This window comes from Rhinopithecus roxellana, chromosome 12, assembly GCF_007565055.1.
Source record: "Rhinopithecus roxellana isolate Shanxi Qingling chromosome 12, ASM756505v1, whole genome shotgun sequence".
In the NCBI taxonomy this organism is placed as follows: Eukaryota; Metazoa; Chordata; class Mammalia; order Primates; family Cercopithecidae; genus Rhinopithecus; species Rhinopithecus roxellana.
The window spans coordinates 106639070-106656083 of record NC_044560.1 but is presented as its reverse complement, the minus strand read 5'-3'; the positions used below and the strand labels follow the sequence as shown (position 1 = coordinate 106656083).

The 17014-nt window shown below is 57.9% G+C and overlaps 1 protein-coding gene across 3 annotated transcripts in view; it reads left to right on the top strand.

Moving 5' to 3' along the window:
- STRN4 (striatin 4) overlaps nucleotides 1-17014 on the top strand; it is a 27699-nt gene extending 10685 nt beyond the window's left edge. The window contains exons 5-18 of one of the 3 annotated variants that reach the window (XR_004052271.1): nucleotides 2827-3024; nucleotides 5207-5348; nucleotides 7309-7468; nucleotides 8076-8189; nucleotides 8535-8629; nucleotides 10475-10650; nucleotides 10742-10789; nucleotides 11194-11315; nucleotides 13153-13323; nucleotides 13498-13638; nucleotides 14104-14202; nucleotides 14372-14458; nucleotides 15772-16007; nucleotides 16192-17014. Coding sequence is in view for 1 of the 3 variants with exons in the window: in XM_030913723.1 (XP_030769583.1) it covers nucleotides 2827-3024; nucleotides 5207-5348; nucleotides 7309-7468; nucleotides 8076-8189; nucleotides 8514-8629; nucleotides 10475-10650; nucleotides 10742-10789; nucleotides 11194-11315; nucleotides 13153-13323; nucleotides 13498-13638; nucleotides 14104-14202; nucleotides 14372-14458; nucleotides 15772-15941 (1744 nt within the window). In the remaining 2 variants the exon portion in view is untranslated. Of the gene's footprint in view, nucleotides 1-2826; nucleotides 3025-5206; nucleotides 5349-7308; nucleotides 7469-8075; nucleotides 8190-8513; nucleotides 8630-10474; nucleotides 10651-10741; nucleotides 10790-11193; nucleotides 11316-13152; nucleotides 13324-13497; nucleotides 13639-14103; nucleotides 14203-14371; nucleotides 14459-15771 lie in introns of all 3 variants that reach the window. The other 2 variants (XR_004052270.1, XM_030913723.1) reach the window with 2 other exon arrangements.

Here is a 17014-nt window from a genome sequence, read left to right as displayed (position 1 = left end):
CTGTTCTCAGACTCCTGAGCTCAAGTGATCTGCCTGCCTCGGCCTCCCAAAGTGCTGGGATTACAGACGTGAGCCACCGCACCTGGCCAAATTATTACATTATTATTATTACTTGAGACAGAGTTTCGCTCTTGTTGCCCAAGCTGGAGTGCAATGGCGTGATCTCGACTCATTACAACCTCTGCCTCCCGGGTTCAAGCGATTCTCCTGCCTCAGCCTCCCTAGTAGCTGGGATTACAGGCACGCAGCACCATGCCTGGCTAATTTTGTATTTTTAGTAAAGACAGGGTTTCACCATGTTGGCCATGCTGGTTTTGAACTCCTGACCTCAGGTGATCCATCTGCCTCGGCCTCCCAAAGTGCTGGGATTACAGGTGTGAGCCACCGCACCCGGCCTCAAATTATTAGTTTTTAATTGCTGAAGAGATTTGTGCATTTTAGAAAACTTAAAAAATAGGAGAGCAGAAAGAAAAAAAAGATCACTTACAATTCCTCTGCTCAAGAAATTTCATCCCCCTATGAACATTTTGCCATATATGGTCTCAGTTTCTTCCATGGCTGTGTATTTTTGCCTCTGTTATCTTAATAAACTCACTCTGTCACCCAGGCTAGAGTACAGTGGTATAGTCACAGCCCACAGCAGCCTTGATCTCCTGAACTCAAGAGATCCTCCTGCCTCAGCCTCCTGAGTAGCTGGGACAACAGGCATGAGCCACACTGCTCAGTTTACGTATTTCATTTACTTATTATTATTATTTTTTTTTTGGTCACCCAGGCTGGAGTGCAGTGGCCGGATCTCAGCTCACTGCAAGCTCCACCTCCCGGGTTTACGCCATTCTCCTGCCTCAGCCTCCCGAGTAGCTGGGACTACAGGCGCCCGCCACCTCGCCCGGCTAGGTTTTTGTATTTTTTTTAGTAGAGACGAGGTTTCACCATGTTAGCCAGCATGGTCTTGATCTCCTGACCTCGTGATCTGCCTGTCTCGGCCTCCCAAAGTGCTGGGATTACAGGCTTGAGCCACCGCGCCTGGCCTCATTTACTTATTTATTTATTTATTTTTTAATGTTTTGAGACGGAGTCTTGCTCTGTCACCCAGACTGGAGTGCAGTGGCGCAATCTCAGCTCACTGCAACCTCTGCCTCAGGGGTTCAAGTGATTCTCATGTTTCAGCCTCCCAAGTAGCTGGGATTACAGGCGTGCGCCACTACACCTGGCTAATTTTTGTGTTTTTAGTAAAGACAGGGTTTTACCACGTTGGCCAGGCTGGTCTTGAACACCTGAGCTCAAGTGATCTGCCTGCCGTGGTCTCCCAAAGTGCTGGAATTAGAGGCGTGAGCCACTGTGCCCAGCCCAGCTTATGTATTTTATAAAAGCTGGGATTTGTTTTCACCGGTAAGCGTTGTGAACATCTTTCCATATAAATTAGTTATGTTGCATCATTTTGAGGACCTTATAATTTCTTTCTTTTGGTCCTATGGAGATAAAAAAACCAACATATAATGTCTGTCATATAGATAACCATAACTCTCCATGGCCAGTTCCTTATATTTTGTCGAGGTTACTTTTAATTTTTTAGTATTATAGACAATGTGATAAAAATCAGGAAGGCATTTGTGCATATCCTTGATTTACTCAAGTTAGATATCTGGAACTGGGGTTGCTAGCTTAAAGTGTGTGCAAACAATAACCCTAAAACAATAATAGTAATACTAACAGGCTACACTTACCAAGTACTTATTGTGTGCCTGGCACTGTGCTAAACATTTTCCACCTGTTGGCTCCTCACTGAGATCTCTGTGTGGTATAATGCTAGTATTCCCCTCATGAGAAAACTGGGATGCGGAGAGGTGATCTGTTTACACAAGGTTGCATGGTTAATTTGTGGGATCTTGGGCAGTCCGCCCCCCAGTGCCGAGTTTTAAAGCCCCATGCTTCCCTGTCTGTCTTGATGGGGAGATAGGAGCCTCAGACACACACAGGTGCACAGGATGAGATGTACATACAGGTGTGTGCAGCCTAACATTCGAGAGGCAGGGTCAGGGCTGCGAAGGGACAGGGAACAGCAAAGGCCTCCTGGCCAGGAAGCCTCCTGAGGGCTAGCAAGGGACTGCTGTCTCTGTATTTTGAAGCCGCAAATACCCCAAATTGATTTTTGTTCTTTTTTCCTTCTTCTTTTTTTACTTTTAGTCCAGTCCCAGCTGGCTTCAGTTTTTAAATTGCAGAAGTAATAAGTGCTCATTTGTAGAAGTAAGTAGAGTAAGTTGCAAAAGTTCCTCTTACGCCTCTAATCCCATTCTCCAGAGGTCGCTGCTGTTACGTTTTTTATGGATCTTTCTAGGCCTCTTGGGGGACATAATACAAACGTGTGTTTGTGTGTGGTGTAAGCTTTATGCACATTAACGCCTTTTTGTTTTTTTCCTACAAACATTGGCATCATGTGGATCATAGAACTTATCGTTTTCGTTCTGCTGTTGACCGTGGCCAGCTGCCCTTAAGGCTCTGCCCTGTTGATCTTCTGCCTCGCAGTGCTATGAGTCATTTGCTGACACAGCCCCTATCGGTGGGTGCTGAGGCTGGTCCCTGTGCTTCAGCTTCCCCATACAGCAGTGCAGGGAGCACCGTCACACATAGAATTGTGTGTGTGTACAAGGGCTTCCATTGGAAATAGCCTTGACGGGGAACAGCTGGAGCGAGGTGTGCTTATGTCAGATTTTGGCGTATGCTCTTAAGTGGCCCCTTACGAGGTTGTCTCAGTTTGCATTGGCCCCTGCAGTACATGAAGAAGCCTGGGGGATGTCTGACCCGCATGGCTCTGCACCCCTGCAGGTACCTGGAAGAGGTGGGCTACACAGACACCATCCTCGACATGCGGTCCAAGCGCGTCCGTTCCCTGCTGGGCCGTTCGCTGGAGCTCAACGGGGCAGTAGAGCCGAGTGAAGGGACCCCCAGGGCTCCACCAGGCCCTGCGGGGCTTAGTGGCGGGGAGTCGCTGCTGGTGAAACAGATCGAGGAGCAGATAAAGAGGTAAGCCCTCGGGCCTGGCAGGTGTGTCTCTCTGTTCCTCCTGACTGCTGGTGAAGGCCAGGATCAGAGCATCAGCTGATGGCGCTGGGTGCCCTGGTGGCCCTCCTCCTGGAGTATGCCATGGGCTCCCTTGTTCCGAAACCCTCGGAGCCTTCACTGCTGGGATTCCCCTGGATTCTGTTCTGGGTACCCTCCACACACTTCCCCACGGCCTCATCTCCAGCCCTGCCCCCGTCCTGATACTCAGGCCTGCCCACTCCTCAGTCGCGTGGGGTGCCTACTGAAGGCAGACCCTGGGTGTCTTGCTAGCAGGGAGTGGAGTACATGTCGCCACCCTCAGGAAGCTCTGGCTTGTTCATTGTCATCAGCAGTTGTCAGTTAAGCAGAACAAGTGAGCCCATGTAGGTGATGCTAAGCACGATGAAGACCACGAGGGCCAATACGTGCTTCTCTCTGGGGGGTGGGCAGGGAGGGCCTCTGTGGGCATTAAATGGAGGGTAAGCCACACGAGTGGCTGGGAGGAGAATGTGCTAGGCAGAGGGCACGGTGAACCCCAAGGTTCAGAGGCAGGAGAGGCGCAGCCTGCACAGAAGCAGCATGAGGCCGGCGTGGCTGCAGGCAGCGAGGTGTGGGCTATGGGGAAGTTGTGGTCTCAGGAGTTAGTAACTCAGGGCCTTGGGCTGGGATAGAGTCTGGGTTTAACTCAGGGTTGTGGGAAGCCAGTGGTTTCGAGCAGGGGAGTGATGTAATCTGACGTACCTGATCTACTCTGAGAAGGAAGGGCTGTAGGAGGGTCACAGAGGAGGCGGGGGCACCAGTTTAGGAGATGGTGTCCATGTCCTGGACAGAGCTGAAGGACCTTAGCGGTGGCGAGGCGAGAGGTGTCATCTTCCTCAGAGGCCTTTGGGCAGTCGACACTAAAGGACTGCAGCTAAGGGGAGAGGAAAAGAAACGAGCGACTCCAGGGTTTGGTGTGAGCCTTTGGGGCAGCACCCTCCGAGACGGGGAAGCCTGGGAGTGGAAGTTCTGGGGGCCGCTGAGGTTGTGTGAAGTGTGAGGGGCCTGTTTACCTCCACGTGGAGAAGCAGAGCTCGTCTGGAGCTCGGGGGCATTTGACCCCTAAACATAGCTCTAGTTGAACAAGCACATGGGCATTCTTTGGAAAGCCATGGCCGTCTGCCGTGCCTGCGGGAGTGAGTGTAGATGGTGCAGAGAAGAGATCTGAGGACTGCCCAGGTGCTCTCCCGCTTAGAGGCTGGAGGGAGGAACAGGAGGAGGAAGCAGAGAAGGAGGCTGAGCCCGTGCAGCATGTCATTGTCGTGGGAGGAAGGCCTGTGAGAATGGAGTCCTGTGTCCCGCTGCGAGTGCAGCGAGTGTTCTGCGGAAAGAGTGGAGCTCTGGGGATGGCACCTGTGAGGCAAGAGAGTACATCTGCAGTGACCTCTGCAGCCGTTGGTAACTGGCAGTTGACAAGACTTCCAGGGCATCAACCTGATGGCAGAAAGGGGGAATGTTTTGCATTGATCTGTACTTCGAATTCCACCCTGCCTTCTCCCGCAGTCAGGCTGGGTCAATACCTCCTCTGCTCTAACTTGTCATGAAGTTGGAAGCCAGGAGGTGGAAGGAGGAGTGCCATCTGTTGCTGGGGATAGTGCAGGCTCCTGGATAGTAGGGATCGCCTGTGCCCCTCCCTGCGCGAGGCTGGCTGGCTTTCAGTGCCTCGCCGAGCATTTGTAGAATGGCTGAGCATTTGTAGAATGGCCGTTTCCTTTTTCCTGCAGGACATGCTTGCCTCCTGCCTGACCTGCCCTTGTGGTCTGACTAGGCTGTGGGAATGGTGACTGCTGAGTCAGTGGCACTTTCTCATCCAGCTTTCCTTCTGACTCAGCACAGGATGGAGATTTGTGGCCAGGGTTGGGGGCTGGCCCTCTGAAACTCAGGTCGGTGGTCAGTGAGGAGCTAGGCTCCGTTTGCCGTCTGAGTGAGGCTTCCAGTTGGAATGAGCATTTGTCGGGCAGAGGCTGGGGTTGGGGCTCTGTGTATGACCAGAGTCATGGCTGCTCGGGGCTTTGAGGGTTAGCTGGGTCTGGGCTCTGGCCACCAAGTCTGGGCAGGCACCTTCCCATCTGAGCTTTGACACCTGGCAGGACTCATGCCTCCTCTGCTCCGCTGTCTTCCTCAGGAATGCGGCAGGCAAAGATGGCAAAGAGCGCTTGGGTGGCTCGGTGCTGGGGCAGATCCCCTTCCTGCAGAACTGCGAGGACGAAGACAGCGATGAGGACGATGAGCTGGACAGCGTGCAGCACAAGAAGCAGCGTGTGAAGGTGAGCCCTTCCTCCGTGCCCTGCACAGCCTGGCCTGGGTGTGACCTGATCGAGGCCCTTCCCAGAGTCAACTTGGGCCTTCAGGGGCTGTGGTGTGTGCTGACAGCAGGGATATAGAGACACACAGGCCCTGGCCTCGAGGAGCTTGTGGCCAGCAGCGGCCTTGTAAATAGTCACATGCAAAAGGACGTGTTGTGGTGGAGGCAGGGGCATGTGCCCATGAAGGAGGGACCTGTGGGAGATGGCCTCGGAGCTTTCCCTGAGCCCCGGGTTTCCCATTAGCGGTCCCTTTGCCTGGGTCCCCTTCCTTTCTTCCTTTAGACTCAGCTCACACACCCCCTCCTCCAGGAAGCCTTCTGACTCACCCCGGGCTCCCTTCCCTGGCCCTGGCCGCTCTGGGATCCTCCCTGTCTGGTCTGTATCCCTCCTGATCCCTCCCTGGGAGGGACTGGGCCTGTCTGGGCCTCCACTCCATCTCCAGTGTTCCCACTGTGGCTCAACACAGTCGCACTCCAAGTGGAGTGGTGTGCACGGAGCCGCAGCGCTGCAGGAGGCCTAGAGGGAAGAGCAGGAGGGCTGTGAATCCAGGGTCTCAAATGCTGGCCCCTGGTCCAGACGCTTGGTCCTTCCTGCCCCTCTGAGAATTTCTAGTCCTTTTCCACCCCTCCACCCATTCTATCAGGAATCATCCGTGGTGTTCACACCCCTTTAGGCCCGCACCCTTGGGGCTGGCTGGTTGGGTAGGACTCTCCGTCTCCACACAGCAGCCCTCCAGCGAGGCCCAGCTGGGAACCCAGGGGACTGCCCATGGCTCCCAGGCGGCCCTGGTCCAGCTGTGTGAGTTCAGGCCCATGCTTCTTTGTCTTGGCTTCAGTCTCCTCACCCTTTAGATGGGGCTGAGTCCCTGTGTTTGGGTTGTTGAGGATTTAATTAGCATGAGCTGGTGCCCAGGAAGCCCTCAGCTGCACGGTGGCCATCCCCCAAGTGCTCATTAGGGGTTAGTTGGTGGCGCTGGTGGCACTTGGTAGTGGTGGAGCCCTCATGGTTCCAGGCACTGTTGGCAGAGCACACTTGCCACTCGTGTGCCCCTCAGAGCACCTGTGGTGGTTTCCTCTGGAGTCCTAAGCCCGGCCGCTGCCTTTCTGGGCATGCTGTCTATAAACCCTCCCCTTCCCCATTCTTTCCACAAGTCTTGAATAAACCTTGGCCCTAGGTCTTCTCCGTGTCCCTTCCCTCTGGTCCCCCCCAATGCAGTTCAGAGCCTGGCCCCTTAGTGGTGCCCGAGAGGTGTCACCAGACTCAGCCTGGGGGGCTGACATGTGGAAGGGGCCAGCCACGCCCTGGAGGAGTTCACGGTGGGCAGAGCTTGGCCTTGGTGACCTGGGGCAAGTGGGTTCCCGCTACTCAGCCTGTCTCCTGGCCTGTAATGTGGGAATGATAATGACAGTGTTCACGGTAGCTGTTCACAGATTTGGGGGTTAAGTCAAGTCGTGTCTGCAAGGTGCAGTCAGTGCTCGTTCAGTGAGTGGAATTTGCTCTTGTGCCAGCACAGCAGCCAATGCTGTGTTTATGGCTACAGTGCTGTGGTCCATTCGTCCTCACTTGTTTGCATCTCCATATATTCACATACGGACAGCAGTGCATATCTGCTCTCCCCACAGGCAGATTGTTGCATTATCTGACTTTTCTTCTTCCGAGGCACCATCCTGGGGAACTGGAGCAGGCTGAGCCAGGGCTAGGCCAAGGGCTGCCTGAGGGTGGTTTGAGGCCCACCGGCCCTAGTGGTAGCAGCTGGCCGAGGCCCAGCAGGGGGCACTGCAGGGCAGCTGGCTAGCAGCTGAGGCAGCCCCATGAGCAGAGTACAGGCCCAGAGCCCCGGCTTATCTGTTCCCAGGCATTGAGGAGGCTTAGTCTGTGGACAGGAGGCCCCCTGAATTGTCTGGCTTTCTCCATGCCCCAGCTCCCATCCAAGGCCCTGGTGCCTGAAATGGAAGACGAGGACGAAGAAGACGACTCCGAGGATGCTATCAATGAGTTTGATTTCTTGGGCTCAGGAGAGGATGGGGAAGGGGCTCCAGACCCTCGGCGGTGCACTGTGGATGGGAGCCCCCACGAACTGGGTGAGCTGAGATTTTCTGGCCAGCTCCTGCTTGCCTTCCCCGCTGAGGGAGTGGGAGCAGGCCCAGCTGCCTGCAGCCGCTTCCTGTGCAGGGTCTCTCCACCGGATGGATATGTTTCCTGAGAGCAGGGTAGCCAAGGAGAGCAGGAGGCCCAGGCCGTGGCCGCTGGCCCCTCACCCCTTCCCTGGAAAATCCCTGTGGAGACGCAGGCAGGCTTGGCTCTTCCTGAAGTGGGGCTGCCAGCCCTCCAGGGCGGGCGTCCAGCTCTGGCTGGCCTCAAGGAGAGAACAGGATGAGGACCCAGTGGGGGAGAGGCAGGTGGGAGGGCCACGTCTTCCTCCCTGTCCTGTGACTCCCAGCTAGGAGGGCTCTCAGGTCACGTGGGATGGATGGCTGGGGCCTGAGGCCTAGGCAAGGCAGTGACCTGCCCACTGCCCCACGGAGGGGCCCAGTCAACCTCCTCTCCTCTGCCCATTCCCCACCCCCGGGGCCAGAGCTTCACAGCCCCCTAGAGTGGCAGGGGGCCCTCAGTGCGGGGAAGGCGTCACCTATGCCAGACTGGGTTGGAACTGCTGGGTGACTCCAGTCCTATGCCTTGATCCTGCAGAAAGCCGTCGGGTCAAACTCCAAGGCATTCTGGCTGACCTGCGTGATGTGGATGGGCTGCCCCCAAAAGTGACCGGCCCGCCTCCTGGCACACCCCAGCCCCGGCCACACGAAGGTAAGAGGCATCCCCCACCTGGCCCCAGTCCTGCGGGCCCATGGCAGAGGGAGGCTGCAGAGCTGAGCCCAGGGCTTCTGTGTCCTCAGGGTCGAGGCCCAGCCTCCAGTCTGCAGCCTCCCTGCCCCAAAAGTTCGTCTGTCTGTCTGTCTCCCTCTCTTTTTGTCTGTCCTGCCCTGTCTGTCTCTCTGTCTCTTTCCAGCTGTGATTCTTCATCTTGTCCTCTCCCTGTCTCTCTCTCTTGCTCTTTATCTCTCTCTGCCTCTCTCTGTCATTCTCTCTCTCCCTGGCCCTCTCTGCTTCTCCCTCCCCTCCCCCTACCAGGTTCCTTTGGCTTCTCCTCAGACGTCTTCATCATGGACACTATCGGGGGCGGGGAGGTGAGCCTGGGGGACTTGGCAGATCTCACCGTCACCAACGACAACGACCTCAGCTGCGATGTAAGTTCTCCGGGTGCCCCCCGCACTGTGCCCATTGGGCATGGCGCCCAGGGCCAGCCCCTGCAAGCTTTGACTGGGTGCCACCCGTGCCCTGCTCATCCTGTTTCACAGAGGGGTGCAGATGTAGACAGTGGAGGGACTTGACTGCAGTCGTCGAGGCGCAGGGCCTGGAAGACTCTGGAGCCGGTGTCTTAATCACAGTTCCATGGCTCCACCACTCAGTGCCCCTCCCACCCTGGTGATTTAATTTGGGATGCAGGAAGATGACCTCTAGCCACGCCCTGCTCTGCCAAGTCAGACCAGTCTCGTATGAATGGGCAGTTGGGCTGAAATGAAATGTCCCAGGCCTGAGATATGTGGATGGGCATCTGGGAGCCTTTGGCCAGCTGGGAGCTTTTGGTGTGAGTGCATGTGCACATTTTACTGTGACAGAATGGGATCTCCGGTGTCGGTGACCCTAGCGAGGCTCGGCAGGGGGTGACTGCTGTGAGATTCAGGAAGTGGGGTCAGAGCAGAGGCCTGAGAAGTGGAGCGTGCCATGGGGTCCCTCTGCACGCCCCAAGATGTCACTCCATCTTGGGGAAGAACAGTGTTCTGAGCCCTGCTAGGGGAGGGGGCGAGTGGACCACTCAGTAGCAGATCCTCTGGCCCTAAAGAACTGTGACAGAAGGGATGGCTGAGGCAGGGTTGTCAGCTGGGAGCCCATCTTGGGACATGGCGCTGAGGCTTACCTGGTACTTTGCTCATTATCTTTCCTGAGCCTGGCCCTCTCTGGGTCTCCCGCTGGGTAAGCGGCACCAGGGCGCATGCAGCGTGGCCCCAACACCTCTCCCACCTTCCCTCAGGGCACGTGCAGCATGGCGGACAGAGGCCCCCACACCTCTCCCACTTGTGCACCGCCTCTCCCTTCATGGTCACGTGTCTAAGTCTCCATGCCCTCATCTCCCCTGGGACTTCCTGGCCTCTCAACCTTTCTCGCTGAGGCTACTTTGTTTTTTTTTTTTGCTTCTCAAGAGAGGATCTTCCTATGTTATCCAGGCTGGTCTTGAACTCCTGGGGTCAAATGATCATCCTAGGCCTCCCAAAGTTCTGGGATTACAGGCATGAGCCACTGCGCCTGGTCTGTGGCTACTTTTACCTGCTCCTAATCTGCGCCTCTCAGGGGTGGCAGGAACAAGCCATGGCGTTACCCTGCTCTAAACAGTTCCTCAGCTCCTCATTTCTCCCAGGCTTTTTCTTAGGGTGAAATGCGCATTCCTCCGGGGCTTACCACCCAGCGCCTGCCTCATCCCCTGCCACTCTCCTTGCCTTCCGCAGCCTGTACCACTGACCTCTCAGGCCTGGGCCCGTCCTTGCTGCCTCAGTGCCTCAGGGCCTCTGCACGGGCCCTTTCCCTCACCAGGGCCCTCTCCTTATCTGGTGAAGTCCTGCTGGCTCGTGCTTCCTCAGGAAAGCCTCGGTGGCCCCCAGGGAGGAGGGCAGCTGCCCGATGTCTCTCTGCGCATCTTTAAATTGATTGCCCTGCTCGTGGCTCATGATCCCTCACACTTGTGGAATGGTCCAGTTGTGTCCCTTATTCCCCTTTGTCTCAACTGCAAGACCCCGAGGGGTCAGGTTCACCTTTGTCTCTCCAGAACCCAGCACAGTGTGGGGACTTGTTGGGCGAGTGTGGAGACTCCGCCCAGCAGAGGAAGGGGAGAGGTCCCGGCTGGAGCCCAGGCTCTGAGGCCATTCCTGCCAGGGTCATCTGGGTGGAAGGGAGGGGGCCTCAAGCCCTGGGTGTCAGTGTCTGCATGACTGCTGGGATGGATGCGAAGACACTGAGGCAGCTCCCCCCAACCCCAGCTGTCTGACAGCAAAGATGCTTTTAAGAAGACATGGAACCCCAAGTTCACCCTGCGCTCACACTACGATGGCATTCGTTCCCTGGCCTTCCACCACAGCCAGTCGGCTCTGCTCACCGCCTCCGAGGACGGCACGCTCAAGCTCTGGAACCTGCAGAAGGCGGTCACAGCCAAGAAGTGAGGGCAGCAAACTCGGCCGGGGTTAGGGGCATCTAGGGATGGGGGTGACAGGGTCTCAGTGACATCAGGCTCCTCTGTCATCCCATAGGAATGCGGCGCTAGACGTGGAACCTATCCATGCTTTCCGAGCTCACAGGTAGGGAGGTGCCCCTGAGCCTGCTAGAAACTTCATCCTAAATGCAGCCTGACCCCTGACCTGCTCACTGCCATCCCGGGAGGCACATGGCAGGAGGCAGAACAGCAGGGGGCTCTGAGTCCCCGCGCACCTCCATGATATACACAGCCCTGGCTCCTGGGGCTCCATGCTGACTTTCACATACCCTGGCAGCTGGTGCTCAGCACAGCCCTTTGGGGAGGAGATGGAGGTGGGGTGGGGGAGGGCAGGGGACAGGCAGCTTGTCCAGGTAGCATGGCCAGAGCCCCAGTCGCTGAATTCCTTTTGGCTATCCTTGAAGAATGCTAGTAGGGAACTTCGGTCCTGTGGCCAGGGGAGGCTCTGAGCTTGTCTCATCCCCCTTTCCGTGTCTTTGTCCCTTCCAGGGGCCCAGTGTTGGCTGTGGCCATGGGCAGTAACAGTGAGTACTGCTACAGTGGAGGGGCAGATGCCTGTATCCACAGTTGGAAGATTCCAGACCTCAGCATGGATCCCTACGATGGCTATGGTGAGGATAACGCCGCCCGCCTTCCCCTCACATCCGCTGGGGCCTGGCCATCCCCTCCACGCACGCACACGTCGTGTCCACCTCTTGCCCAACACTGCAGGCCTCGGGAGTGCGTGTGATGGCTCCCCCGTCTGCTGTGTTGTGAGCAGCACGATGCAGTGCGTGGCTGAGGGACGAGCCAGCCAGGCTGGGAACGATGGCTGTGGGAGGAGGTGGTGAAGCTGCCTGAGAATCATGTGAGGTGGTGTCCAGAAGGCAGAGCTGGGACCGCCCAGGCTGGGAGCAGCCCATGCACAGGCGTGGCTGGCCCTGGCAGCCTCTGCTCTGCCATGCCGTGTGCTCTGTGTGTGGGGATCCACCAGGGTCTCTGCGTGGTTAGGGGGAGGGCATGTCCAGAGAAAGCAGAGAAGGTGGAGTTAGCTGGGCCAGGCTGGAGGGAGTTGGGGCTTTCTCTTTGGAGCATCTAAGAGCTAAGTAGGGAAGTGACCAGACTGTCACTCCTGTTCAACATCTGTCCCCCTGCTCTCTGCCACATTTTTTTTTTTTTTTTTTTTTTTGAGACAGAGTCTCGCTTTATCGCCCAGGCTGGAATGCAGTGGTGTGATTTTGGTTTACTGCAACCTCTGCCTCCTGGGTTCAAGTGATTCTCGCGCCTCAGCCTCCTGAGTAGCTGGAATTACAGGCATGCACCACCGTATCCAGCTATTTTTTGTATTTTTGGTAGAGACGGGGTTTCATCATGTTGACCAGGCTGGTCTCGAACTCCTGACCTCAGGTGATCCACCTGCCTTCGCCTCCCAAAGTGCTGGGATTACAGGCGTGAGCCACTGCACCCGGCTCTGCCTCCTCTTGATCATGTACCTGGCCCTGTGCTCGACCTTGTCCAGGCAGAGTTCAGAGGTCTTTGTCTCCTCTCAAGGGGAGGACAGACTTGAGAGAACAGGCTCACCTGCACAAGGTCAGGGTCGGTCCCAGCCACATTAACCACCACACTTTCTTTTTTTTTTTTTTTTTTTTTCTTGAGTCTCGCTCTGCCGCCCAGGCTGGAGTGCAGTGGCCGGATCTCAGCTCACTGCAAGCTCCGCCTCCTGGGTTTAGGCCATTCTTCTGCCTCAGCCTCCCGAGTAGCTGGGACTACAGGCGGCCGCCACGTCGCCCAGCTAGTTTTTTGTATTTTTTAGTAGAGACGGGGTTTCACCGTGTTAGCCAGGATGGTCTCAATCTCCTGACCTCGTGATCCGCCCGTCTCGGCCTCCCAAAGTGCTGGGATTACAGGCTTGAGCCACCGCGCCCGGCTAACCACCACACTTTCAGTGTCAGCAGGCCAGAGCTGCTGGTGTGGACTCCAGCGACCAGGGAAGCAGTGGTTGGACCTCTGAATGACCAGGGGGCTTTGGAGAGAGCAGGCAAAGCTCATGCACTGGGCCACGGGCTGAAAAGACTGCTTGGGCCAGGGCTGGGACCAAGGCTTGGCCAGCACAGGCCGAGTGCCACTCCTGGGGCCACAGAACCATGCTGTTCCTTCTTCCTTAATGGAGTCCAAAAAATTCTGTATTGAGTTCTCAGTTTCTGGGCCCTGCTTGGGGAGACAGCCGTGAATAGAGGGAAATCCCTGCCTTCTGGAGCCCTAGAACCTTCCTTGGAGAGCTAGTGGGCAGTGTGAGCAGCTGCCGGGCTGTCCTGGCGGTGGACAGTTCCAAGGGGCAGCAGGCGTGAAGCGGGTGCATGGGTGATTGGAGCCCAGCCGCCTGGGGCTTGGCAGAGCTGGGGCTCCGGGCTGTCCAGGGAGGAGCTGACATCCCTGACACACCCCATTTCCTCCCTGTGGTGGGTGCAGACCCAAGCGTGCTGAGCCACGTCCTGGAGGGCCACGGAGATGCCGTGTGGGGCCTGGCCTTCAGTCCCGCCTCCCAGCGCCTGGCCTCCTGCTCCGCCGACGGCACCGTCCGCATCTGGGACCCCAGCAGCAGCAGCCCGGCCTGCCTCTGCACCTTCCCCACAGCCAGCGGTGAGTGGGGCCCTGAGTGGGGGCCCCAGCACCTTACCTTGGAGCTATGCAGGGCTGGAGGCTATCAGAGTGGTTCCTGCCGAGGCCCCAGGCCTCCCACCCACAGTCCCCCACCCTGGGGCAGGGCTGGGTCTGAGGGTCCGTTCAGCAGCCTTCTCTTCCCTGTGCCCTCAGAGCACGGGGTCCCAACCTCAGTGGCCTTCACCAGCACCGAGCCTGCCCACATCGTGGCCTCCTTCCGCTCTGGCGACACTGTCTTGTATGACCTGGAGGCTGGCGGTGCCCTCCTCACCCTGGAGTCCCGGGGCAGCAGCGGTAAGGGGGCTGACATCAGCTCAGGGAATTGGTCTCAGTGTCTTGAGGGCCCCACTTCCTCCTGGGGCTTTGGTGACCCCTTGCCAGTCAGCTCAGATGGCTCCCCTGCACCCTTGGGCCCTGAGCAGGAAGGAAGTCGGGTCCCAGCGGAGGGCCCCCCGCCCTCAGCCAGAGCACTGGGGGGGCCGAGTGGGGAGAGCGCGTCAGGGCCGCTCCGTCAGTCCCTCTTGGTAGAGTGGCGGAATGTGTTCACGTTTGTTATTCCTCTTCCCCCAGCCCCAAAACGGCCCAGGGGCTGCTTGTGCAGAACCAGCACTGCGGTCAGGGATGGGAGTGCCCTCGCCCAGTCCCCCTTGACATCCAGGCAGAGGCTGCTGTGGGGCTGTCACGCTGCACTCGTGCCTCTGTTCCAGTCTTCCTGATTTTCCCCTTGACATCCTTCCCTCTTCCTGCCTTTTCCTTCAGGTCCAACCCAGATCAACCAAGTGGTGAGTCATCCAAACCAGCCTCTCACTATCACTGCCCACGACGACAGGGGCATCCGCTTCCTGGACAATCGGACAGGTGAGGCCTAGCCCCTTGTGCTCGTGATGGGTGGGGAGGGCCAGAGGCAGGCAGCAGAGATGCTTGTGTCCCTGTGGGAGGCTCTGGGAGCATCTCCTCCAGTCCTTCCATTCTCTCAGTCGAGGCTCAGAGTGGGAGGGGAACCTGCCACCTGCCCCTCTCGCCTCAGGTAAGCTGGTGCACTCCATGGTTGCACACCTGGACGCAGTCACCTGCCTAGCCGTGGACCCCAACGGCGCATTCCTGATGTCAGGAAGTAAGTTGGGCACACTAGTCCCACCAGGGTTGGGGAGAAGGGGAGGAAGAGGCCTGGGCACTGGCTCCAGGCGAGTGTTCAGTGGGCCCGGGGGCCAGGGCTGGGGGCAGCTGGTCTGGGCAGGAATGACAGTGGTGACCATAGGGGGCAGGGGGAAGCTGGTCTGGGCGGGAATGACAGTGGTGACCATAGGGGGCAGGGGCAGCTGGTCTGGGCGGGAATGACAGTGGTGACCATAGCAGGCAGCACAGCCCACTGGGACACTCCTCTGGGGCACTGGAGCTGCATCGTCTTATTCGGCCACTAAGCAGCCTGTGCGGTTGGTACTTTGATCCCCAGTTTACAGATGTGGGCGCTAACGCCCAGATGCTTTGTAACTTGGCCATTGAAGCTTCGTAACATCAGTCCAGGTCTACCTGGGGGTACCTGCAGGGACTTCTGTGCTCCCATCCTGCTGTCTCTGGATAAGGGCATTGAGGCCAGCAACGCGGCTGTCCTTAGAAGGGATGGAATGGGACGTAGGTGGGTGGAGGAGACTGGAGGTCGCTGTGGGGTGAAGGGTGAGGCCTGCAGTGAGTGCAGCAGTGAGTGTGTGTGCACAGAGGCGCAGGCCGTGGTGTTGGAGGCTGTGACTGGGCTTTGCCTCCGGGCCTGTGCTGGCAGCCTCTGGTGGGTGAGGGGCTGGTCAGTGAACTCCAGCCCAGTGTCCAGACAGGGCTCTATTCTGGGGGCCACTAGACAGTGGAGGGAGCTAAGCCTTTGCCCTGCCTGATTCTCTTGACCCTAAATGAGACCTTTCCTTACCAGGGCCCTGCCCAGCCTGCTGTCCTCTCCCCTCTTCTCCCCAAGCCCCTGCTCAGGCTCTTGTGGCCACCCCCGCCTCCTGCCTCAGGACCTTTCCCACCTGTCCTTTTGCCTGGAAGGCTCCCTGCATTCCTCCTGGGGCCATTCTGTCCTCACACTGACCGGCTGGGTTGCTTTCTTCTTTCTCTTCCTGTCTCCCAGCTGCAGCGTCAAGGCTGCGGGACAGAGAGAGTTGCCTGTTTTGTTCACTGGCCCCCGCCGCCTCCCGCCTCGGGGCTCAGTGTGCAGTAGCTGCTCAGGAAATGCTGGGGAATGAGATGGACTGTGGACAGGAAGGGACCAGGGTTCTCCTTTGGGTGGGCCTCAGGAGGTGATGAGCAGAGGGTGAGAGAGGCGAGTTGAGCCCCGCTTCCCCTGAGGCCTTTGGACAAAGCCAGGTGAGGGGTTCCAGGACTGCATCTGAGCGAGGAGCCCGGTGACCACCCCTTCTGTCCCCGACCCCTGCTCAGGCCATGACTGCTCCCTGCGTCTTTGGAGCCTGGACAACAAAACGTGCGTGCAGGAGATCACAGCCCACCGCAAGAAGCACGAGGAGGCCATCCACGCCGTCGCCTGCCACCCCAGCAAGGCCCTCATTGCCAGTGCTGGCGCCGACGCCCTGGCCAAGGTCTTCGTATGATGCCCACCTGGCCCTGCCCTGGCCGCCACGCTGGCTAGGGTGCGGGGCCGGGCAGGTGGGGCTGAGGTGAGGGCAGAAACCCCGCATCCCGAGTCCCTACACGTCCATGCCTGGTACTCCTGAGTGTGCTGAGTCCCGCAGTCCAGTCGGGCGTCCTGTGAGAATCACTGGTGAAGGCCTGGGCATGCAGGGGAGGGGCTGAGGCCTGAGAGGCGCTGGCTCAGTCTGGTCTCCCTTCTCTCTCCCGCAGGGGACTCCCAGCCTCACTGGAGGTGCAGAGGCCTGGCCTCTGTTTGCCGTGGAGCCTGGTGGTGCTAACGGCCCTTTCCCCAGGAATCCCTCCCCCACGGCTGCCTTCCCCAAGCATCTAGCCTGGGGATGGGCCCCTTTCAGGAATCACCCCTGAGGATGGCCTCGGGGTTTCCCCCTGTGCCCTGACAGCCACTCCTGGTATCAGAGCTGCCTTCCAGAGGGCAGCACAGCCACGGCTGGGTGTCTTTAGGGATCATTTTTTCCAAGACTCCAGAAGGTGCCAGGTTCTCCCCTTGAGCTCCTGCTCCCCCATCCCCCATCCTCCCAGACCTGGGCGGGAGCTGTGCTGGGAGAAAGGGTGGCAGCCGGAAGCCTCGGAGCTGAGCCCCGGCCTGGCTGCCCCTCCCCTCTGGCCCTCTCCACTGCTTTCCAGACACTAACTATGGCCTCCAGGCCAGGGATTGCCCAAGACTCCTAGGGCAGCCCTCCCAGCGCCCCACGGGGTCGCCCATGGGCAGAGATGGCTTTCTTATGCCCCTCCCTGGGGCATGGAGGGTGGAGTGGGCCCCTGGGTCCCCCTGAACTCCCTGTATATCTGTATAAATGACGGGATTTTCATGGCGCTGCCCCACCCACGTTATCACTGTGTGATGTCTCGGTCAGTCTCCTCCCTGCCTCCACTCTTTCCTCTATTTATTTCACTCTTGTTTGGTTCTACCGTGCACCCTCGATCCCCTTCCAGGTTCCTGTTTATAACCCCCATCCCCTCTGCCCCCATCTTGTATGTGAAAACTTGTCTCAATAAACCCTTTGGAGTAAGA